At 39.8% G+C, this 26,302-nt stretch overlaps 1 protein-coding gene across 1 annotated transcript; it reads left to right on the forward strand.

Moving 5' to 3' along the window:
* The first annotated feature begins 7,853 nt into the window (after positions 1 to 7,853).
* LOC147753553 (uncharacterized) lies at positions 7,854 to 23,602 on the forward strand. Its single transcript, XM_086968110.1, has 2 exons — positions 7,854 to 8,148; positions 22,893 to 23,602. The coding sequence occupies exons 1-2, from the start codon at positions 7,911 to 7,913 to the stop codon at positions 23,024 to 23,026; spliced, it is 372 nt and encodes a 123-aa protein (XP_086824236.1). The 5' UTR covers positions 7,854 to 7,910; the 3' UTR covers positions 23,027 to 23,602.
* The last annotated feature ends 2,700 nt before the right edge of the window (positions 23,603 to 26,302 follow it).

The following is a 26,302-nucleotide window of genomic DNA, read 5'->3' on the forward strand; positions in this document are numbered from 1 at the left end:
GGTGCTTAGATCATGAACAGATGGAAGAAAATGATGTTTTGGGGTATGCCGATAGACATAAATTTCGGATCTCTCCAATTCGTCACCTAGCGTTACTCCCGGCAAACGGGGTGCTAACGTTCGCTGGTTACTGTTACTAGATTTTTAGATTTCTGGATTATTGCGCAGATTTAGAGTGAAGCTATTGATTTCCCTTCCAAACTTCGTTCGAAAGCTCTTCGCAAATACCCACTTTCTCCGCCGAGACCCGTTTGCCCGTGATCTACGTAGTTGCAGGTGCCTCGATGGATGGTCGTTAGTCGGAACAGCTAAACGCGTCATCCAGGCTAGCTTTTGGAAAAGGAAATGAACCCTGAACGTATATAAGGCATGCCAGCCTAGAACTGCTAATAGGATACCGTCTTAATTGCGTCTTCACAATACCATTGTTTCCATTACTTTCGAGGGACTGACGTAAGAGTATAATAGTCATTCAGGTAGAGAATGGTAATAATGGAGGCTACAGTGGTGTGCGGGCTAGATATGCGGGCAATAGATGGGAATCGATTTTGCTGCACCTCTGTGTGCAGCTGCCATATTTAACATCTACCGAATAGTCCTGTTAGCTATTGTATCTTCATTAATATTGTCACTGCTAACAGCTTAATCGCACGTTTTAAAATTAAAGTTTTTCGTATCTAATCGTTTTAGTTGCTGCGATGATTGCTGCTTTGCGCGTGCTATTCTCTATTGATATCAGTTTTGCTAAACCGGCACGCAGGCGACTGATGTGCATGATCTCGTGCCTTTTTCGCCTATTTGGCGGAGCTTAGACTCGATCTCATAGCGTAGTGCATAGCCAACGTGGACCTCCAGACGTGCAAACGGCTTGCCATTAAGCGTTCATTCTTGTTTTGCCGCGCCAGTGACACTGAATTTCGTGTCTTCAGGCACAGTTATTGTCTCAGGTGTTTTCCAATGATGCGGACAGATCGCGTCGCTCCCCTATTCTGTCGAGTTCGAGTTCCGAGTTCGGTGGTTTTATTTATTGGCGTATCACTTTTATCCAGTTGGTGGCCGATTTTAAATTGTTCGAATCAAGTCTCGCTGAGGCTGTCCGTTATGGTGTCGGCCTAATTATTTTGACTTGGTCCCATAGGCCTATTATTTGTTCCTTTCCAAGGTCCCACAAGTCGGTAGCGTGTATTGCCACCGTTCTGACTAAATAGCGTTGAGTCAATGTTGTGCGTGCAGGGTCTCGTAGAGCTTCTTTTCCGTAGTGGATGTATGATTTGGTATAGTTTGTCAAAGAATGCAGTTGATAAGATTCGTCCCCGCCGAACGTAGCTCTGTGTCGTCCGCAGTGATCATTACGACCGTAATTCTTCGAAGTCGGACAGGTCGCGTTCGTCGACCCAAACTTGAGAATCTAACGAAAGCGTTTAACAATATATAGGGTTGCCAAAGGGGGCATACATGGGAACAACTCAAGCGGATGCAACATGTGTATCTTGGTAGCAATCCGATGTATCAACTTCAGGTTCAGCAAATGCTACAATGAAAAAACTGTTTTAACAACTCTATCGACACTTGCACAACTCTGTAGACTAAATATTGTACATATAGGCCGTAAAAATCGATGTGAGATGGCTAATTTATTTTTAGTATTGCTCATTTAGAGCAATTTTACGGGGAACGAACGAACGAACGAACGAACGAACGTAAAGTAAACGAAGACTGTACCACTACGCCTCAAAAAGCGTTTACCTTAGTTTTTCCCATAGATACCGTGCAAACCAGCGATGAGTATCTAAGTCTGAAAAGATTCATGTTATTGTGAATCCTTCAGTATTCATCCTAGTTCTATTTTCATGACTACCAATCCACATATTCATCTACGCTGCAGAAAAAAAATTACGACGTTGAAATAATGCAAGAAAATTACTGAAAAAATGCAAAAAATTACAAGGGAAACACCTATGTATAATTACTATTTTTTTTTTCATTTTTATTTGGCCATTTTAATTGTTACCACGTTTAGGCGACAATTTTCTTGCGTTATTTGGGCACCTAATTTATGATGAACCTGTACTCATGTTTCTTTCACCTACGCGCAACAATAATACATGTTACAATAAAAGAATTTTCTTAAAACTAAATCCTAAATACCTAGTCTGGAGGGCCGCTTGCAGCACAGGAGAGCCCTCATAGCGTAGCCAAATAACAACGATGGCCAAAATGGTTCTAGTGCAGCACAATTGAATAGACGAAAGTAGGAGATCATAGAGTTTACTGACGTCCGTCGACTCCCTAAGGCAAACCATTACGATCTCTGCGGCGTTTCCTATGTTCAGAAGGCCCAAAATAAGCGGGATGCTTATTTATTATGGTAGTCAGCTCCTTTCCTTGCTGCAACTGAATACGGAAAAAGACCTTCTATTCAAAGAGCCAAAAAATGCTGACAAAAGGAAGTGCCTTATTCGTTTTATGGGCTTACCTCAAGTATTAGAACTAGATTATGTAAGACCTTTCCACATACGTGTATGGGAGAATTTTTAAGGCCGTAGGCCGTATTTAAAACGTTAAAAGTTCTGTTCATTGTCGTAGCACATGTATGACGTTCTTCAGTGTGATTATTATTTTCAAATTTATATAGTGGAGTGAAAGCTGAGCAAATAAGAAGCTATTCAGAATTTGCTTTCTTAAATAATTCCTCAAGTTAGTTTAGTAGATAAAGTTTAGTCGACGTGGTAGACGCTGAGACGGTAAAGTATTTGCCCGATGATTCTTCAGTATAAAAGATACGAAGGTATATATTTTTTAAAGTGGAGCTCAATAATCTTATTACATGGTTATTAAAGATGAGCCCTAAAGATGAGTAGAAGTTTAAAATATTGCTTTTGGTATATTACAAAATAATATTTAAAACAGTTTATTTAACACTATTTATTTAAAACAGCGCCGAAAATGATACAGTCGATTTTGCTAGGTGCCATGTACCTGACGGTTTAGTGGGCGTCCTGAAATGTTGTTTATCTCATTATATAGGTAACGTAGCGTATATTATCTTCGTGTGTGAAAATAGGACATTATTATATTTCTCGAGTCAAAGTAGAGCGAAGTAGGGAGCTGCTAACCAGCGATTTCTCTATGCGAGGAATTAATAAGTGGGGAACACATAAGTCATATTGGTTAAATGTCCGCCCTATCCTCGAATGTTTTTTGTCATCCGTATGTCTATATTACATGATTGTATTATATCTGTAAGTCACTTACAGTATCGAACTCCAATTGTTAACAATATTATAATGTATTTTGAAGTAAAATGTCTATTTTTGATAAACAGCACCATACTGGCATTTTGTTTTGACGCAAGATTAAAACTTTTAAAATGTTCAGTGAAGGTATTTCATGAAAAAAAATAACTCTACTATTTACACCGCTGCTACTACTGGTCAAAATTACAACTAATAACGAGTCCTGTCAAACGAAAAGAAGACGTAGATGTCTAGGCGTAACAGTCAACTGATAGCGTTAACGTATAAAAAACGCTATAATACCTGGAAATATTGAGCGAATTTCATGACTGTGTGACGGTACCAAACCTCGATTTGGTAAAACAAGTTGCAAGGTCAAATGTGTAGCTTTATGGGAACGGTCTCAGCTAGAAAACAAAAAAAAAAATGTGGACGTTGAATCAAAGGAGAATGGGGAGCTAAATGAGCTGGCACTTCCTGCTGCCGTGCGACTGCTACCGGTTTAGGCAGCTCCTTCACTAAATGGTAAATGACAAACGAAATTAAAAATTGTGTTTTGCAATCAGACCAGCTTCTGTGTGTCTTTCACAGGCTTGCCATGGCTGGCCACGAACTCGTACAAATGTCGGCCTGTTTTTTGTCACCGCGCGTCATTAACTGTCGACCTACGTATCTTTGTTGTTCTACTGTGCTTCGGGTCTAGCAGACGTACACATGATACTAACACTGCACATATTATATACCCCTCTATTATAGGTATCTGATCCGCTGTTGTTCAAACGTTTCCTACCACATTTCACTAGCGTAATGATGATTGGCATGAATTTTACGGATTAATAGCACGGTACAGGATTTGTTCGAACAAGCGAAAAAATATATGAGAAAAAAAACAAGTGTCAAAGAGTTCTGTTGCAATCGATCATAATAAAGCTATAATGGTGTTTTTTCGACACTGTACAGGTTTACCGTTGTAGTGCTACCACGTCAACCACCGCTCCACATGGCCGGTCTGCGATTAGACATTTTATTACTAGCCTTTAAAATGCAGGGAATGTTTTCATTGTCACTGCCGTGCCGTAATCGTATGAAGCTCGTACCCGCGTGATTTAGCTGAATGGCTTCGCCAATACCAAGTTGTTCCTGTAGCTTCATTCGAGAGCGTTCAAGCTAGTTGAGACTCGCACCAATCATAACAGAGACGCAATGCCGTGACTTCGCTAGTGCTTTTTTATTTGCACGAAGGTATCATACAAAGGAAATACCTAACCATCTCATGTTATTGTTAAACTGTAAGAAAATGTGACGATTTGGGCGGCTAGTTTGCGATCCCTACCGTATTACGGTGGCAATCCCGTCAGATCTCATTTGGCCATTTGACACGTAGCGGTTTTTTGGAAAAATAAACCACCATTATTACTGAATTAGCTAATTATATTTGCAAATTAAACCTGGGTCGCTTCGTATAGCTCAAATTTTAACAGGTCAGTACCAATATTGTAAATGATAACACGTAACTATCGCATTTTAAGGTGCTATTCATTTGTACTAGTCGAGGATCAAGGCACAGTCTCTTAGTATAGATTGTCTCTTGACAGGTAACTGGTGGAGCGTTTAATAGAGAATTTACGAATAAGTTTAGATAGACAAAGGGAGCGGTAAGCTGTAACGATTGTGCATAAAATATCACGTTAGAGAAGTTCACGTTTTGTCTTTTTTTTTTTTGTGATGTTTCGTGTTTGTGATTCACTCGTATGCATCAGCTGCGCGCATTTCTCTTCACTGAATGACCGACCATCTTTGCCGTAGAGTCATACAGGGTGGGCCCTCAAGGCTTTTTTTTTACCTCGATGTACCAAAGCGACTTCAACGCAGCATAGATTTAAGCATGGATCGGTTGCATAGTATATATATATATATATATATATAGGCTAAGCGGAAATCGTTTTCCGAGGAAATCCTAAAGGCGATATTCTTTTTATGGCAGTAAACCCGAAGGAATAAAATAGTCGTCAGTGAACCCAACAATCTAAGCGGTCAGAGCCCCTTATCATCGACGGTCCATAGCTTATATTATGTATGGCAATATTCGAGTTTATATTTTGGGAGTCATAAACAATGTGGATAATTATAGGTGTACAAGTCATACGCCACTAGAATCTCAAAATTATTGTAGGTCTTAAAAAACTGCTTTTTTTTTTATATGTTGAAATAAAGACAATTGTTTTCATATATTTATAGAAAAAACAATCCAGCAATTCATTGAACAATACAAAAAAACCGCTCCTATGGGAAATCTATTAATTCTTATTAATCTATTAATAATCGCTAACTCGTTACGGGCCTTTGATTCTTAAATCATTTTTCGGTGTTTAATAAAACCACTTTGAAAATGGCCACTAACGAATATTTTTTACTCATACCAGTGCTGTTCATACAACTTCGCCAGGTTTACGTTGTTGTTTTTTCGCAATAGAATTTTGTAGAGACCGGGGGCATCTCAACTTCTCTTCAAGGAAGCTCCCTACAAAGCATTATATTAGTATAATGCAGCAGCTGCTCTGTTCACCATCCCAAAAGACGGTAAACGTCAAAAGACAGATACATAAACATTTTCACATCACGCAGATTGAGTCCAGTTACTGTCTTGTATGAATATTGCCATAAATTATATAAATACTTTTTTTTATTTTCCCATTTCCTAAGTACGTACCGTAGACCTAATGCGTTCAGGCGCAGCTCGTTGCAGTGCTAGCCTCCTATTTAAAAGAAAATAATGAAGATTAATAATAAGTAGTAATGAAGAATGGAATTATTTCTGAGCGTGATTGAGAGAAGACGCAAATTAACAAGCCAATAGTTGATGATTTTTTATTGGCCATATTTATTTTCCCCAGTGACGTTTTGGGGCTTAGGTGGTAGCATTTTGCTCAATTACACTCATACCATAATAAATTATATAGAATATAATCACAATACAAATCTTCAGCGTTCGTGGTTTCAGCTAAGTCCTTTTTAATTGATACTGTAGCAATAGCCAATGGAACGTAACTTCGATGGTCATTTTTAAAAATAATCCTATTATTTTTCAGTCATTGCAAGTGTACTACGTTTCGAAATAGGTTTCAACTATTTTTCAGTGGGTTAGAGGGTTACTTTTGATATGTTTACAGTTTATGGGCAGTTGGTTTCTTGCCCACTTTTTTTCCAACAGATATGTATGTATATTATTCAGTTGACTAAAACCTCTCGTCCTGTGCAATTTACACGAACATTCGGGTTTTTCGACAGCGGTTAGTATATTCCAGAAGAAAAGAAACAGTATTCCAGTAATGAAAGAAAGAAGCACAAATAAAATACAAGTTAGTAGTCGTACTCCTCTAAAAAAATGTTTTTTTTTTTATTCCTTTTAAATCACCTATACAATAGAACTATTACACATAGATTCCGGAACACAAACCCCATTAGAAACATTCGCTTTGCATTTCATTATTGTTCTTCGCAGCATAACATATCCCCAATGCACTTATAATACCTGCTGTTTAAATTTTCTGCATCGACTTCGATGTAAAGAGTCGGCTTTTCTTGAATGCCCTTCGTGTGTTTCGGCGCTGGGAATTCAGAAACAGCCGCCTCTATCAGCACCCTTATAGGGCTCGCTTGTAGAGGCTGATGGGGCTAGTATACGAACTACCGCAATAGTGCACGGAATTCGAGGACAAAGCCCTCGTTCGTAGAGCCAACGATTATGTTGCCTTCCTTTACTTCATCAAAACTATGTATGTGATTGTCGGCAATTGGCACTAATGCACTTGTTGAAGTTACTGACATATTGACTCTTACTCTATGCAGAGAAAATACTACGACTCATGAGGGTCAACAGTATGGACGATGTACAGCCATACGTGTCATAGGCCACGTTGTACGTAGAAGGCTATTTTTCAACAGGTTCAGCAGCACCGCTACTATGATTGACCTAGCTGTGTGTCACGAAAACTTCAAAGTCTTCTGCAACGCAGTCTTCTTATGGTTCGATAGATTTCCCACACTGTATGGTAGTTAAATGAAAAAATCTCAAAATTTATTGAAGTAGTAGCTCTAAAGAGGCTAACAAAGTTGACTTTATCAAGATAAGCTTATTTTGCTTTTTTTTCCTGAAGAAAGGTTTTATATATACCTCGTATATATAAAATTTTGTCGCATCGGCGATATCACTGACACTTCAGTCAGATCCGCCAGTAACGAATACTACACGTTCTCCAGTGCTAAGTTAAACGTTCATGACACATATTAGTAGTCTTAAGGCCGTAACGTCTCTTAGTAAGAATCATTTTTGATCTTTTCAAGGGTTGGACAACCTTCGTCGCAAATCTCGGCAAATCGCAAGAGCTCCCGCGTTTTGATGCCCCCGCCTTCACTGCCTCCTCGGTTTTTTATTTTATGCCTATGTGCTGATGGCATCCTACGAACTATGCGAATCCTTTACACTATTGCTTGCCGTGTCGCAGACTCTCTCTCACAGACGGCCGCATACGAATATGGCGAACACCCCACATCTAACGCTTACTTGTAATTGTTCAATTACCTTCATTTATCTCTGTCTCTTTCCAACAGTCGTCCGCGTGTGTGCCACGTTTGGCTATTTATATTGCATGGCCAGATTCACTTTTCATCGCGATGTGGTCCTGTCTACTCGTATTCCGCATTCGGGATGGGACGGCACTATGGGCGGTAGCGGATGGAGATGGACGGCCGATCGGCGCCAGAATTTTTTTCAAGACGTCTCAGGGATTGTGTTGTCAGTGTTCACTCTGCTTTGCAAGGGCACAGGCGCCGATGGACGACATGGGAGGTCGACTCGAAAAGTCGAACCTGCCAACCTTCCGTACTGGCGACGTAGAACACCCCGGAAAAGGTCGGTTTGTCCAATGCCCCACCAAAAGAATATCGATAATCAGTGTCTGTTGCTCGTTTGTGTTTCTGTCGCAGCTACCGCTATGAAAACGGTCTTCTTTGCGGTCGTCGCCATCGTATTTGCCTAAATCATATGTACCACTGACATTGGTTGTCGTCTATTGCGTATAGTGTTGTACTGGTGATTGTGATGTTTGTACGTATGACTAGCAAGGAAAAAACCAGAGTTCTGCTGAAGGAATCCATTAGGCTCTATAGCAACATCCTCTTTTTTCATCCCCACTTTGATACGAGCGGAGAAGCACATAAAGAGGCTTCATATATCATTCAAAGTTGTTCTTTCGCTTGCCCGGCCAGGAAAGCTTCCGCAAAAGCTTGAAAATATAATAATATTAGAAAGCTGCGCAGTGCATACAGCTGTTGCTACCGCCCATACGCTTGGTACTGTGTCGAACGGTGGAATAGGCAATGACGAAGAGACGAAATGGCACCCGCGCTGATTTGGGTAGGTTTTGGGACGGCTGTCGACAACAATAGGCGGAATATTACATTATGATGACCATACATAGCAATCAATTTTCTAAAAGTTTTCCCAAACATAGAGCGGTTATGCACGTAGGCTTACAACGACGGTACATTGTGTCTCGAATTCCGCAGTAGGTGAAACAAGAAATAGACTGTGTAATACTCGCAGATTTCTTAGTTTACTTCATACCGGGTCTGTCGCCATTTGCATGGACATATAGTTAATTGTATGTAGTAATTTGGTTGTCAGTTATGAGTTCACTATTATCTCCTAGCTCATTTCCAGCTGGACCGGACGATTCATTTGTTTTGGTAGGAATAAGCTTTGGTATACTTAGCTGATTTATCCTAAGACAGCCTAAAAACTGTTCTTCAATAGCCGTGTCCTTCTTTATTAAAGATCCGATCCATCCCACCATGTTGTTTCTATATGAAGATCTTTGTTGCTCCGCGTGATCTGTGTTCGTTGTTTTAGGAGATTGGTAAATGGGCAGGACAATGTGAAGCATCATTTCAAAAGTAACAGAAACCTTTTTCAACTGGTTTCCTTCAAATAACAGTCTGGCGAAAACGCTTAGGAATGCTTTTGTCTAGGTGGAAATCATTTTGTATCAATCATCGAGCGTATTAATGTAGTGGAACACTTATCTAGTGTTATCATAAGCGTTGTCAACAATGTTGTCCGGTTGTGTCAAGCAAGGCAAAGTGATTTACTCTTTCATGTCACTGAACTACGAACGCCACAAGGGAATTGTGTGATTTCAAGCCACCATTGGTCTTCCGATGAGATTAGGGCGTGGCAAGCGCTAAGACAAGGCCGCCTGGACCGAAGATTTTAGAAACTTGAGGTATGACAGGCAATGTCCACTAGGGGTTACAAAATTTATCATGTCACTCACACGCTCAGCCGTTGTCAGCGTTCATCATAAATATGAGACGGGCTCTACTTTATTAGAAGACATACACTCGTTGAGTACAATTTCGCCAAATTCATTTTTCAAACAACCACTGATCTAAGAAGATTGGCATAATATTGCCCGAAAGTTATAGTAGGGAGGACAGAAAATGTGAGCAAGAGAAGTTCGTTGTTTCGAAAATAACTTTGAAAGTTATGTACGATGGCGCTGCTAAGCAGATCTGAGACATCAGCCACCAGGATCATGCTCACTTAAACGAGTTATTATATATTTGAAGAAAACTATTGGTAGTTCAAGTTATGAATCGAGCCATAGACATCGAAGCCGTCTGACAAAGCATTGACATTGCAACGAAAAGACAAATATATCGTCACCTTAAGCATGGCGCCTATCGAGATTCATATTAGTTTCAGCTAACAGAGCTAGGTAAAACGTGTGTCGTTTCAGCTACGCGCAGTGGGACGGATACGACGCTTTGTTGGCTAGCAGTTTTCATTCATGAATCCGCGCTTACTTCGATCAGAACAGAAGCCCATATACAAACGAGAACTTTAAAGAAACCACATCAATATTCCAGCTATAGTGGAACCTGTGAGGCAATTACGGAATTAGGCTAATTATAAGGACATTTTGCTATCTTCGCTAAAGGCCTTTGACAAATCTAAACACAGGCACAGTTGCTATAGAAGTGACAGGTTCTATTTTTTTTTAGCGACAACTTTATTATAACAGAATATTGATGAAGGTATGTATGCAACTGCACCTACTGCGTATTCACACCGGTCAACCAAAAGCTTTTCAGTAGACGATTTTGATTTCAGGTGTAAAACAGAGATCTACTGGTATTGACCAATTGATCACAAGGCAATTCTCTCAGAGTATCAGCAACCACTATTAGAAATGCTGGATCTTTATTGTTTACTCTTTGAGCACTACATAAGCTTCATATAGTCGTTTAGCAGTGTTAGGTTTCGATGAAAAGTATTTGCGAGCCAGCTTGCCCTAATAGCTTTAATAGGGCCCTAACTTGCCCTAATAGCCCTAATAGAGTTCAAAAAATCGCTTGACAATTAAACGGTCCGCGTTTTACAATTGTTGAAACAGTAGCAGATACGCAAATCATCGCAATAAGTCAAACCTGTGTGTGCCATCATCATCATAATTGTCATAGTCAATGGACTGATCTGTACTTTCTCCGTCCGCCTCATAAGTGTTATTACTGCCGCGTTAATCGCTCGTAGTTGAAGATATTCTCAAATGTGCCATTACGGATAACACCATCCAGCCGGTGCACATCTTCATTGGTGTCCTGATGTTGGCACCGGACTTCTCGGTTGTTGACGTTGTATTAGAAGCCCCACTAACATATGCATAGCAGTCTTCCCTATAATGATGTGCCCCTAATTTCCAATATTGGCCTGCCAGCTTCTGTATAAGGTTCATTGTCTTATTCAGACGCTTACAACCCTAGTTTGAATGTCATACATATAGAAAGACCGTAGCGCATATGGCAAATCAACAAAACGTCCGACTACGCAATCGTCTCGTACCCTGAAAGGACTGGTACTATTTATAGACTACAAAATTATTATTAAGGTAGTATTCGGGGTAGGCGGTTGAACGCTCCTTTTATTCGTGGAAGGAATAATATATAAAAAGTAACGAGCGTCTAACATGCCCAACCATTTTGAAGTCCTGAAGGGAACTTTTTCCGATAGTTGCGCTAGTAGGAGTGCTTGGTGCAAAAACAATATAAGGCATTCAGGCCCTAAAAAGGATCGTTGTCACCTAATCTATGACATTAGACTAGCATCCAAGTTCACCGCATCGAGTCATTAAGAGGTTTTTTTAGGGGTCTCAATCTGTACCCACAGTATTGGCTTGGGCGCTATGCCTTCTATGCAACACGAGTTAAACGAACATTTGCTTGCTATTTCCATTGCGCTAGCTAGGCATTCATAGTGAGCTACATTGTCAGCTTCTTTTTGGTCCAGCCGGAGCTAGCTTTTCGCTAGTAAAAGCAGTGCTTCGATTCACTCGTAGATTCTCTTGGACACTGTTAGATCAGTAGTTATGTGCATAAACACGCGCCTTAAAGTGATGTGTTCTAGACAAGCCTAGGTTGGCTCGAGCAGATGGCCCTCACTGACAGCCGAAGCCCTCGTTTGTAACTAGCCGATATGCGCGTAAAGGAACCGTTTGCAATTCTAAAAGCAAACTTTTTGAGTACTAACCGATCTGACAACGTACAAGCCGCAGTGCTTATATAGCCGATTGGCGCTATGACGTTTCAAAATGCGGAAACATAGCTTCAAAGCTGATCGCGATAGTTCTAAATTGCGAACTATTGCTTTATTTTTAGGTTTACAACGATTTTGGAAGACTTTGCAGATTTACAGGTATACCGTAATGCTTTTTAGGCATTAGGCTGAAGCATCAGGCCATGTCACGTTTGAGTGGGCAGAACCGCTCTTTCGGCCATTCTTGGTTTTTACTTCAATGGTAAATCGACTCCACTATTGAACAGGTCGCTGAGGCTGTTGTATATAGATTGTTGTTCAAACTGTGTAGGTAAATATGACAGACACAGTCGCCACCGTTGAGCCTATTGCTGCTTGTCGCATGAGACTATTTAGCTATTCCGTAATACGGATAAGGCGATCTGTAACAGTTTTTATCTCCTCGATTCCGCTACGTCGATATCGTTATTTTACCAGTTTGCAGTATAATGGAGGCACTTCTGAACGCGACTGCGCGGCTTGCTCGAACGTCGAAGCTACAAATGCTTTTGATAGTTGTTTATCTTAGGTAAGCACAAGGCAATAAAACCTATTATCAAGGTTATTTCTGCCCAATATCAGATAATAGATAGAATAATACGTAAAACGTTCTGTAAATACGGATAAAACAACATCCCATGGTATGTTTTTAAGCATCGGCAAAACTGGCGGAGTTAGTCTTTGTGTATGCTTGGGTGTATTTTTCTTGAGACGAAGTGGTCTTTTGCCCAGCATCCCCAGTTGGATTCTCCACCGGAGCTATAATAACTATCTTGATGAATCTTGAAAGAGCTTTGTACTTGTGCACAAAGGGTAAATATTCGAACGACGCAGCTAGGTACACAAGTTGTCTCATGTAGTAATTCCATAATCGCTACATAAACGTTTTATATCGTAGTTCTTCGTCGTAGGAAAAATCGTAAATCTTTTCATTTCCTTTGCCTCTTCCCATTATTCAAGTGAGTGAGTGAGCGACTGTTTGCCTGCCTGCTGACGGTCCTCTCAGGTAGTCTATGATCATCGCGTGCTTACTTTGTGGTGGTTAACAAATGATATCCGTTATTAATCGCTTCGGACCGATCTTCTCTCCAGTGATACATAACAATATTGAACATGAAGTACAGAGATAACAGGCTCATAAGAGAATATTATAACCTAAACACCCAAACGTGCTTAATGTGCAAAAACGGAACGGAACATTTAATGCACAGCGCTCTTTGACCGCTTGCATCGAGATAAGAGCAACTTATCTAAGTGAAACTTGATTTCCCTCAAAGGCGCATTTTATTATTTAAGCAGAATCGCAACTTACGTACTTTTCGTGTCACGACTATAACAGCGTCATGTAAACTATTTGTGAAGGAAGAGCACCAATTCAAATTTCCCTCTAAAAATTCCTACTTGAAAATTGCTGGAAGGCGGAAGATTGAAAAGAAAAACTATCAATACATAAATAGCTTTCGTACATGATAAAATATTTGGCAACAATAGAAATAAATATTGTGCCAGCTCGAGTCGCAAAGACGCACAAACAGTAATTGTGGCATATGAGGTATTCTGTCCGAAAAACAAATCAGCTACTTATTAGGACAGGTTAGTTGAAATATGGCAGACTTGTATGTACATTAAAACGGCGGAAGTCATTCAAGTATCGACAAGAATAGTGAAGGTCTAAAAGGCACTCGACGGTCCGAGCCCTAGCGTGTAAAATATATACTAGCCATCGGTTTTCCTGCCAGCGTCGAATAACAGAGCTGGATGAATTGGTCGCTCCTAACCTAGAATTTGCTGCTTTGATCAACGTCGACAATAAAATCATGATGAAAAAACAACACGAGTACACCGAATTAGATGTACAGATAGCTGATAACGAATAGAGTGGATGAACATAAATGTTTTGAATAAAGCAGACAGCTATTCTGACCGACTTTGGACGAAACACACACAAGAAGCGGTATCCTACCAAGCGCTTGTTCGCTATGGCCATCTGTCGGGTCACCGCGTAGAGGCAATTAATGTCAGTAAAACAAATTTGGCTTCGTCGAAAAAACATTTCGCTTCGAAAACTTCAGAATTTACCTCTTCGTAGATATGTTGTGACGCTTTTGTTTATTTTTTTCGTTGTAAAGCGTCGTAAGTGGAAGGGGCATTGCGCATAACAGGTTTCCCTACCGCTAAAATAAAATTAGTTGTGTGCGTTGTAGAAGTTGTAATTTCTGCTTGTGAAAAAAATATCGAATTCAATTTATGCCATGAATAATGTTTAATTAGCTTTGTACTAAATTATAAAATCCGAACAAAGGACTAAGGGAAATCCTATTATCACATACATCGTTAGAAAAACGGCTTATCGATGTTTGCCACATTGGAGCAAACAAATTTAAATAAAGGACCACACTTCTGAGACACTTGTACAGCTAAAAAAAAGTGGTGAAAGTACAATTACGTACAAGATAATTAGATTGCTTTTTTCGTCTGCAGAGCTTGTGTGGCCATAAGTATAGTGGTTGCAATATATAAACATAAAACCAAAACTCTACGTCGAGCGTTTTAGGCGTAAGGAACATAAACATTTAAGGTTGGCTTTACTGAGTCGAGCATATATCTAATTTAGAATATTCATGTAGGAACATCTTGAGATTTCTGTGTAGATAGATTGTTGACGACATTCCAAAGCTGCTCCAGGCTGAACGTTTCTGAGCTATTTATTACTACTAATATTATTACTACCAGTATATTTAACTTTGAAGTGAAAGGTTTTCGATAACCTCAGGGTATTCCAATCTAGGTTCTTTGGATAGCTCCATCTTCAGTTCATAGTTCAGGTTACGACAGAAATAGCAACCGACTTACCGACATCACGCCACTCTCCGTCGTTCCCGATTTTGAAGGCCCGACTTGCGGATTAGGCATGCGCAATACTTCTTGCCGCTGAAGGGTCTTATTTCCTTCTCGGCAACTCCACGACTGCTTTCAAATGTGTATATCGAGTTTGCGCAGTGTTTGTTCACGAGGTTGAAATTCGTCAGGTTGTATAGGTCACTTATTTCAATCATAGTACCGCAGAGTGGTCTGGCGATGGGGGTTCGGCCTTGTGAAAGGTGGGCTATTGGAAAGTCTTACACAATAAGGGGCCATCATACTGATACATAAACCCACTCCTCCTCCGCTTCTGCAACTACACAGTCAGCCGATGCGACTTTCTCGTTTTTGCAGGACCAACTGACAACAACTTATATATATATATATATATAGGCATTCCGATTTTTTAGCGTATGCGACTCGGTCAACTGAACATGATTCGCCTTTTCTCTCTATTTCATTGAAAGCGCAAACGAAAAATCTAAGCACCTGAATTGGGCTAAAAAGTTAAACAGGCCTATGTGCAAAGGTGTGTTGGCTTGGACATGATACATTGGCTGTCGTCCTGAAAGTTGGACGCTTGTAACAAAAGAAAAAAATCTAGGATTTGATAGAATAGTTAATGTTATAAAAATAAATGTTCAGAGAGCTCGAGTCGCAAATCAAAAGCGTAGAGTGTTGCCCAGGTTGAATATTTATGATAGTGTTATATTTTCAAATAGGCATTAATCAAAAAGCGATAAGAAGTATACGAGTGCACTTCGTTTAGCTTTCTTATCTACAGAAATGTCAATGTTTTTTTTTCCAACAATGACAGACAGGCCTAAAGCAGTTCATTTGCGTATTTACATTGCACAGCAATGGCTAACATTGGTTTCCGGTCGAGTAGAAACGAGACGTATTTTTAGCCAATGCGGTTATGATGCTCTAAATGCTTCAGTCTCAACGATAACCAGAAGAAGAATCTGGCCAAAGCGTATTGGCTACCTCCATCGTTAATTAATTGCTGCATTTTACTCTAGTCTCCTGGCTGGCTGATCGGTAGACGTGTGATTTGTTCGAGGGGCTCAAAAACTGAAAAACGATGTACCACATAGAATCAACGAAAAATACGATAACGGCAAAATGACGAATTTTGCCGGCCTTATTTGAAGAAGAAGTTGAGCAGGGACCTAAAACCGAACTCCCTGGGGTACTCCCTGAGGCCTTATAGGTCGATACTAATCATAGTTAATCGATTCATTTCCCCGTTACCCTACGTAAATTTGTTGTCCAGCATAGGCTGCGTCTATGGGATCCCGACCGTTTTTAGGTTGTTCATACGACTAACTGGTTGAATCAGTGAAATTACTGAAAAGCATCATGGGCAGAATGACGAGACCTTTATCAGCAGATCCGGAATTAGGCGAACAAAATTCGGTACTATGTCGATTCAATCGCTTATCTGACGTACATTATCACTGAGCCAGTAAATCTTTTAAACAATATGTAAACAAATACAGCTAGTGGTACCTTATGCTTTCCTGTACTTCATGCGTGCATAGTAGGAAATAAAAATCAAACTTTATACATACAATATGTGTAGTACATGATTAAATAGATGATTTCAACGTGTGGTTTGTTACTCGGCTTGGAAGAAAGCGACCAGCATCTTGAAAGAGATCTCTGATCTCTGGAGCTATATGAACAGATGCATAGATGCAGGAGCCGTGTAGCAGGTATTGTATGGTCCGCATAAGATTACGGTCAGAAACGACAAATGAACAAGTCTATGCACCTCGTCAGGCCTTAGACCTAAATAAGTAAGCTTCTAATGAAGATCTAAAAATTGAAACTAAAGAGCTAAAGGAGGCGGCGAATGACATCGTGACGCAGCATAGGGTAGTGCATCAGCAAAGTATACATAATGACTGGTAAGATTAGGCACAGGGCATACCTAAATAGAATCTATGTTTACGTGTGCAGGACAGTCTATTTGACTATTCTAGAAGTCGTGCTATTTTACAATTTAAATATAAATATTATCCTTATAAGGCACATCTTTGATTGCGATCTAATTTTCTCCTATAGGCCATCAGGCCTTTAATCTGTGAGAATAAAGCTTGTCGAAACTACGTAAACGAGCATAAATGTCATTAAACGCTTTTTGAGCCTAACGTCATATCAAATAATTCAGCACACGATTATATTCTAAAAAAAAAAAGATTTCGGATACAACAATTCATTACAATTATATACTGTCTTATTATGAATTTCAGTTAATTCTAAAGGGTTCATTAGGAGATAGTGTGTTTGTACTCTACAAACTAATAAAATGTGCAAACGATTTGCTTTTATATGGATGCATCAATTCGTTCATTAAAGTTGGATCATAAAAACAAATTTCCGCTATTCACCAAAGAAAATTAGCGCTTGGACGGAACTTTGTAAACTCAATAACTGTAGTTTGGTATCGAGACTGGTGTGAGCGTTTCTCCCCCTACACGTTTCATGTGACTGCTTCTACCGCGATCCAATTGCTTCAAATGAATAAAAAAGGTCACTTTGATTGCGTAGCGTGAGTATCTCGACTTCGTCAGTGGGATTGTATAAACTTTTCAGAATTCGACCTTTGAGAGGCTTACAACCACTTATCCCGTCAGTACGTAAGCCTGAACGAATCGACTGCAGCAATACTTAGCAAGATGGCGTCCAGAGGGTTGCAGGACTTCGCATTTAGATGTCGCGGAGGTGTTGGGCACGTATATTGCAGTAATGATTGATCGTCATTTTACTTGTATCATAGTATATGGGTCAAAAAAAATCCGCAAAAAAAACGTATTATCTGTAACGCTGCATTTCTTACTTTCGCTTTGTTCTCCTCGCTGTAAGAGATGCAATTAGACAAAGGAGGACATAGCCATTTAGTGTCGTTATTTGGTTTCCTTTACGATGCCCCCCTTTCAGAGAATATATCTTTTCCTAATTCCGACTGCCTTTTTTCGGTATATCCCTGTCTTGAAGGTAGAAACCGTCTTTCCTTTCGGAGGCTTTATTGCCATGTTCGTCTTTCTAAGTTGTTCCTATTCCCCTGTAATTCCTGGACGTCTCTCTTCTTCTAGTTTGCATTCTCCATCCGAGAAAAATCTATCGAGGACGTCTGAACCCAGAACGTTTGCTGTCAACTCCCAGGCTCAAACGTTCTGTGTGGCCTTTGTGGATGGAATTTAAAAGTCGCAGAGAGAACGAAAATTTCGTTTTCTTCCTGCCTTGCAGCCTTAGTTCTAGGCTACCGTCGAGTCGTAATATTTGACAGACGCAGATTTAGATAACATTAATTTAGTCTCCATTCAGTCGACTACCTCATTTACATATAATTATCCAATAGTTGTATTAATTATCATGCAACGAATGAAGCGAAATCATTGCGGCTAAAAGTGCACATATTATAGAAGAATCGATGAGACTTATAATTCGTTGGAGTAAACTCGTTAATACCCTGCTTTCAGCTTCGGACGGCTCTCATATATTATAATATAACATCACCAGTAGACAGTAACGAAAAAGACCACAGACGTTACAGTCCAGGTTATAGACATAGATGAGACACTCACATGAGTGTATTTTTATTTATATTTACATATAAACTATGGTATACTGGCGTTTCTGTTATAAGGCTGAGTATGGGATGCTGTACAGCCAACCTTTGTCTCTTGAAAATTTTGACCAACTAGCTAGTCCCGTAGCACACTTGCCTTATGATGAAAAAAAAATTAACTTCTAATTCATATACTTAACCAAGCGGTGCCCTATAAGCTCTTACTCCCTATAAGCATACGCGTATGTATGTCAGCCGACCTACATATTCGCCATACTTTTACCGGACCTACGTTACGCCATTGCCTGAACGCATTCTCCTAGCCACCAGTTCGGCGCATAAATGTCACGCTGACTTCTTTCTTTGTTGACTGAGCAAAATACACTTTATTTCATAAGAAGGAGCCTTTCTCACGAAATATCTAAAAGATGGGGGCTATGTCCATCTTTGTAGAGAAACGCTCAGATGACTGGACGCACACTATACCAGAGCTATCGAAACGATCTCCATGAAAAACAGAACGTTAGCTTGAATCTACGTTACGACGTACGACACTTATAAGCAGGGATTTATTATTCATTGTACATATGTTCTAGTCTAGGCTGTTCATCCTATGATGGATAGCCTCTAATTGCTTTGTTTGCCTTGTTTTCGTATGATTAGCACAGATCAATTTAGCAAACAGACCATGCGCGGAAGAAGCTAGAGTTATCCATGGAAGCCTCAAAAATATGGCCTATCATTTGTAGGTGTATTTAGCTTTAAGATGGAATAGATTTTTATGTCTTGCATATTACACGATCCCTGTGTATGTACTTGTTATGTATTTCGATTGAAACGACTGAATACAGGCTTCCATACGTCGAGCTAGTATTGACTAGGCTTCACAAATAGAAAAGCAGGCAATTTTTGTACCTTGTTTGCCTCGTTCCCTAAAAGACACCCTTCTATGTATATATTCAGTCATATATTCAGTCAGCACTAATCACATACCTTATCAGCCCAAATTGAACTAAAACGAAGGATCATTTACCTGTCAATTGGCATAACAACTCAATTGCCAGCTAAAACCGTTAGAAAAGGCGGCGCTCTTGGAGACGCTGGACGAACAGACTTGGCCTTAGGCAAAACATTAAACCCTTCTGGGAGCAGTCTTCAGAACATAATTGGGCCTGACAGGGGCCGAATCGTAGACACCTCAGGGTTTGGTGAAGCCTAATTTACTAGAGCCTGTCAAGCCGGCAACAACAAATTGTCTAATGTCTCGTCGCGGATGGCAGCTATACCAAACGAGACTATAGGTTAAAAAACGGTATCTATGTAAATGATTGTAGCAATTCGTCACATTCATTGCGGATTTTACCATATCCAGATACGACCCCAGGAAATACTAAAAAAATAAAATTTCTATAGACGATCTCTTGTCACCAAAAAAAGTTTTCATGGCAATCCGTGTTTATGTCGAATACAGAGCTATACGATTCTAATAAGAAATTCTGTGAATTCTTATAGGGCACCAGTTAAATCACAGACAAACATATATTTTATTAAGGCACTGCATTATTAATAAGTAATCTAAAACGACGGGGTATGCCAAGTAATCAGTGCGCAGCTATACAGCGGCACAAAATAACATTAAATCTGTAATCAGAGATAATTGTTTACGCTGAAAATTTGAAGCTAGCTAATTTTTCAAAGGGGATAGTTTTTATCTACTGTAACTTCATATGGAAATGTCTGTTACGCTGATCAAAAATAGCTACTAGGATGAGCTCAACCCAAAAAGGTTGTACGTAAACCAAAGTCAACTTGCCCACCAGCAATTAATGGGCTATCTAAAAAATTAATTATCAACATCTCTTAGCAGCCAGCATTGTAGGCCTAACACGGTATGTAGTCACGTAACCGACCTTGTTAATTAGTTGGTTAGTAGAGCAGTGACCGCTAACCATGAAACAAAATTGATATTGACTGATTATAAATATATATATATATATATATATTTGTGAAGAAACCAGGAATTTTTAAGCTTATTCTTACAAATAGCGTAAGAACCGATTCAGCACATTTCAGCGTTGCTACTGATATGCCTTATTGAACAGCACAATAGAGGGTTATTCAATTAGACAGAAAGTTCTGTTGGTTGGTCATTGCTACAGTCTTACGAAGCAGATTCTGCTTTTTTTAAGCACAGATAGAAAGTATTCTTTATGATGGTCGTATTGATTTTCCTAGGTTTGGAATCGGAGTTTTACTCGGTTGTGTTTAGTAAATGTGACATTATTGCTTTCCATAACGGAAGCTTCCTTTAGTACTTTATTACGCCACTTGCGTTTGGATAGCACTAACTAAGAGAGTAACGCCTTACAATTTCGCACAGTGCTAGATCTCAGGGCATGACAAAATTTCGTTTGAAAACTGAAAAGTTAACGTGACAAACTGGACTACCCTATTGTTTAACTTATTGTTTCTCTAAGTTATTTGTAAGCGACTCACCTATGAGCACTAGAGACTCTCATCTACACGCAAATGTCATCTACACAAAGTCAGAACGCTTTTGGAGCAAGCTATTTGATCTAGAGTGATATCCTATTTGGACATATATGAAATAAGATTGGCAACGGACAATGGATCACGAAAATACAGCTTTCGATGTTAAAATAACCCAGGCAGACCACAGAGGAACGTGCGAAACAAAGTTGTTTAGTAGATCTAGCTATGCAACATTTCTACCATGCTCTGCAGTAGAACTGGACTCTCAATTTCAGCATTCATTCTACCTAAACCTCCCCTTAAGTCTCCTTCTTTTTTTTGCTCAATAACAAAGAAACAAAGGTCCTCCCGGAACAAAGTTCCCAAACCCTCGTCTCTTTTATTTTGTGGAAATAACCTTCGACTCGTAACGCTTCAGTTTTCGTGAATGAGTCCTGAAGCGTTCCTAGCGCCACCTGTATTGAAGGCGCAGAACGTATAGGAACGGTAGGTGTTCAAAGGCTTGAAACCTCAGAATAGTCTGGATAATGAACTAACACTGCTGCACGGTAACTATCAAGGAGCAACGTACATTTCAAATTTTCCGTTCGGGCGACTTCTGCACGATTCGTCGTCAGCGTTTGCCACCGTCTTGATTACAAACTCTTACCACGTCCGACATCTCTACGGCGACAAACGAAACATATAGATCTACTTATTTTGCAATTGCTTAGGGTATTTAACTAGCTCGACTTTATGGACTCGAGTTATCGAGACAAATTAGCCCATCGAGGACTTCAAGCAGCAGACGAAGAAGAAGGAGCATAAAAAGGAGTAGACAATAAACAACGAGATCTTAAGAGCAAACCTATGTCAGAATTTAAGAATGGGGTTATATAGCCGGGACGCTACTTAACATCTATGTGCCGTACGGATGCAAGTACAGTGAAGATTCGTAAAACCTATGCAGAATCAATGTATCCGTAGTCGCTGTATATGGGATGTTTCATGGTAGCTGTTTCCTCTGTAGCATTAACGATTAGCGTTTCTCGTGGCTGGATTCCGTAAACAGCGTTAGCTATAGAAGTCAGTATCCGCTGTGTCTCAAGTGTACTAAACGGTATACGGGAGACAAAGCGACGTATTTTACGTCGAGTTTTACGGTCGACATATTAACGTTTATTCGCTGTGAAAACACTTGGAACAATGGCGACAGACAGGTGGAAACACCTGACGCTGTCTCGACCATATTGCAACGATGTACAACTGGACAAAAGGGACCAGTTTGAACGGAGCGAGTTTCCATGTGATCACCAGATATCACGATCGCGTACCGCACACAATATGTACATTTGCATCACATGTTACCCTATAGCATTAACGAATCCATCGACCTTTAGGCTTATGTGCCAGCCTACGTCTGGGCCACATCACACCGGTACCTTGCTGCCATTGTGACTTATGGATTGAACATCTGTAATCTGAATAGGCCGATGTAGTGCGTGTAAAAGTGTGCGTATACAAAATGATCATCAGTGCCCTTGAAGTTCACTAACACAAGACCAAGTAGCTCTGTCTGTTGCGAAAAGTGTCCTATTGCGTGATATTCTGCTTCAAGTTTGAGCTTTGTCGGGTCTACAGCCAAAAAGGGCAATATCCGCGTTCTCTTATTTCAGACGCCACGTCTTTAGATTAGGACAAACAGAACCGCTCAGTAGGTGAACTCAATAATTGTTTTTTTGCACAAAATCAAATTATTGTCATTGTTCCACTGCATAAAACATAGAGCATTTGTTTCTTTTTTTCGCTAAATGGGTCGCATCCGATAAGACATCTAACTCGAAGTATAATTACACAAACTGACACGATCTGTAGTATAAAGCTTAAAAACACAATACTCCTAATTGGCTTTTCTAGTCTATATGCTTAGAACATTCGAAGGGTGCCACTCACCCACATTGGCTTACCTACTTCCCCTTACATATAGTAATATGATGTCTACCCAAAAAATGGTTCTTACATTTGTAATTTTCTTATATCCATCAGCTGTACGGATTTGCTAATCTATGCTCAATATGTTTATTTCCCTCTACATGAATACTTTTCGATGAAGGTGGAAAGTTCAACAGCTGGGCGTTCATCAATAAGCAACCCAACGATTTGTTAGGACGTGTCCAGATATTCGTCCTGAGTACGTCCGGAGTCGTGAGGAAATCTACAGCGCATTTCCTGAGTACAGACCAATGAAGCTTTGAAGTACTGTTCGTAATTATAAACTTCGCCGATAGCCATGCTGATGTGAAATCGCCGAAGAGCGCATGGGGCTCTGAAACCGTCTGCTCGAACCATTTTTTGAGCCCTATTGCGAATCCTTTATCTACTCACCTATGGGATGTCCGACACGTTTGCAGTATTTTTATTTGTTCGTAGCTGAATTTACATACGAACGTCGACAAGCAACGACTAATTATATACGTATACATACAATGCACTATACAAGCTAGTGGAGACGAGTGAACTATCGCATATGAGTTGTAAATTCCGTAAAAGTTTTCCTCTTGATTCAATACCCGCTATTGCAATGATTCAATATCGTTGAAGTCGGCGACATTGAAGGCCAAACGCCGTTCAGGATTGCCCATTAATGGATACTTTTCGACTGCAACGTATTCTAAAACAAAATCCATTAGTTCATCTTTGCCAATAGACCATGTCTTGGCTACGCTAGCATGATATGAACTATCTATAAGCGAAAACGGCTCACGATGTGCGGTGAAGACGACGAGCGATATTTAGGCTGAAATAGAATCTGTATGGATACAATAGACGCATACTAATAACGTGGGTGTTTTCTACAATTAGATAGATCTCATCAGGTAGGCGCTGAATAACTCCCTTCGCGAAACTGTTTTTTTTTTTATAGATTTAATGATAAACAAAGCCAGCTGTCCGCTTGGAGTACGTATGTACCTTATTTCTGGCTATTTTCGAATGTATTCACTCTCGAGGACACAGTGATGTACAGAAAGTGCTATTAACAACATAACGTTTCTAACCATTTAGCGTTAAAGCGATCTGCTCGCTTCGATCTTCATCGGTGAGGCTCACAGACATGCTCTTCGGTACACTAACCACTACGCGTCATCGCCACACAAAGTAGCATTTAAAACGGTCAATTTAATTCCTTTCGATTTTGTTTACGCTCAAACGTTTCTAGTGAAGGAACAGATGAGTGAAAATCTGTTCCAAGTTTTTGCAATTTATTGCACTTTACGCCTTCGTACAAATGGATTTGAGACGAAAAACCCACCTGCATAGTGTATGCAAACAGCATCGTTGCGATATATAGGACAGATATGGCGTTGTTCTGTCTCGTACCGATACGAATGGCAGATATCGTTAACAAGAAAGCCTTCAACATTTCAATCGCTATTTACTTAAAAGAGACGCACATTCGAGCGGTGTAGAAGTAAACAAATGTTTGATTTTCTTCTGAAAGCTGACTGGACTAAATCCTGGCGGTCGCCTCACCGTTTATCCACCGAACGACTAGCAAAATGGTGTTTCTGCGTGAAGCAGAAGTGTAGCTTTACTGTAGATAAACAACCAATCCTTGTTAACAGTGTCTAGGCGTGACGTTGATAAGCATATACGTAGCCCTAAAATGGCGTCACGGGCCTGTCGCCAATGTACTTTATAGTTCGTCGTCGCATATTCATGCAGCCAATCCGGAAGATATAACATATAGTTCAAGACATCAAACAGAAGACTGTTTCGAAGAGAAATCTCTCTTCACGTAAATTTCGATCTTCGGCTGCAGTACGTATTAAACAGGTGTCGCAAATAGCCCGCGCTGGCTGCGCAAATTCTAAACGAGTTGTCGTACTCGATGTGCCGTATCACACAACCGTCAAACTCCGTGTTAGGATTGTTCGATGGAGCGTAAAATCTTGACGCGGACGCTGTAGACAAATTCTTGCACATATTCAGTATGTTCTTTTTTTTTTTTTTCGAGAAAAAAGGCTCAAAGTACAAAACTTGGAATGGTGTGGAATAGAGTTACTTGTAGACAAAAAGTATATCTTTAGTATATATTATAAACCCTTCTCAAAATGGTGTGTAATATTTGCAATAATAACAGCTTCTAACGGTCCGAGAGTACCATCAAAGGCAAAGACGTAGTCAGTCTAGAATTTTTGGGACAAAGAATCATATACCTGTCATCAGGGCTGCCGAGTTGGAATTGAATGGGTTGAGGATTGGACTTTTTTCTCAGACGTGAACGGGATCTGTGCCGCCCTCAGGCCGCCTTCGAAGCTGAACATGTATAGGCAACTTTGGCTGGTTTTTGCTTACGTCTAGAAAATGACAGTATAAGTAGTATGCGTCAGGTCTCCTATGATTTTACTTCCTATATGTATTGCCAACGACGAAGCTTAAGTTTAGGCTTTTCCATTACTCATGAAAAAGTAAGTCTTATACAACTATAAGCTACTGACACATTTTGTGCAAGCCTACTTATGAATCTAATTGATCGAAATCATCTTTCATTTAAGTCATCTGAAGGTAGAGACAATAGTCTAGAATCTAATGTTTGGTGAGCAATACTGAACGAGTATTTAGTTGCCGGTATTTCGGCATTCAACTCCATTATTATTATTATTATTATGAAATATTCAGAAGAAATTAAATTTTAAGCACACGGTTGTACACATGTTACATAATCTTTTTTGCCACAATTCGACCACTGAGCAATTATGTCACACACTAGCTTTCACTTACCATTAATAATAAAAACAATAGATAGCCGTTATCAAAATGTTTAACACGATCTTGATCTGCTTATTATGATTTCAGAAACATTTACCTAAAACATTCGCTCTCGGCCATGAAGTGACTTTATTACCCCTTCTATACGCACATATCTCATAGCGTTCACATATATACGTATGATCGTAACAAGTTCCTCAGGCGCGTCTGTTCCAAGTAAGAAAAGAGGCAAAGGTCTGAAATTCCAAATAGACAAACGCTCTTAATAGATACCTTTACAAGTTGGGAAATATTTCCGGTGGGAAAAAAGCTGATTCTTAGGCCCATGCAACAGCACACCACTATCAAGTGAAATAAGCAGGCCAATGGCAGGCCGTTTCGAGATTGTCGACCAGTTTGAAGTAACCTCAAACACAGCGATGTTTACCCGGCATAGTCTAAACAGGATATGTACGAAACATGTCCCAAAGACGACTGTGTGCGATAAACTAAAAAAAATTGGCTGTATATTTGCAGAAAACTTTGCTGTTTGTTGGTAGGTTGTTGTCGTAGTCTACTCATATTACTGTTCTTATGTACCTTTAGCCAATATAGAAGCAGTACCTATACGTTTTTAAGAAATTTTTTATTGTTGATTTAGTATCGTTTATACTGATCGACTATTATGAGGTTGCTGTATTCTAAAACAATGAAGACACAACAAATACTTAAAGATCTAAATCCTTGTTTTGGAACACACGTATTAAAACCTTG

The sequence above is a fragment of the Varroa jacobsoni genome, unplaced genomic scaffold, assembly GCF_002532875.2.
Source record: "Varroa jacobsoni isolate VJ856 unplaced genomic scaffold, vjacob_1.0 scaffold_391, whole genome shotgun sequence".
Taxonomy (NCBI): domain Eukaryota; kingdom Metazoa; phylum Arthropoda; class Arachnida; order Mesostigmata; family Varroidae; genus Varroa; species Varroa jacobsoni.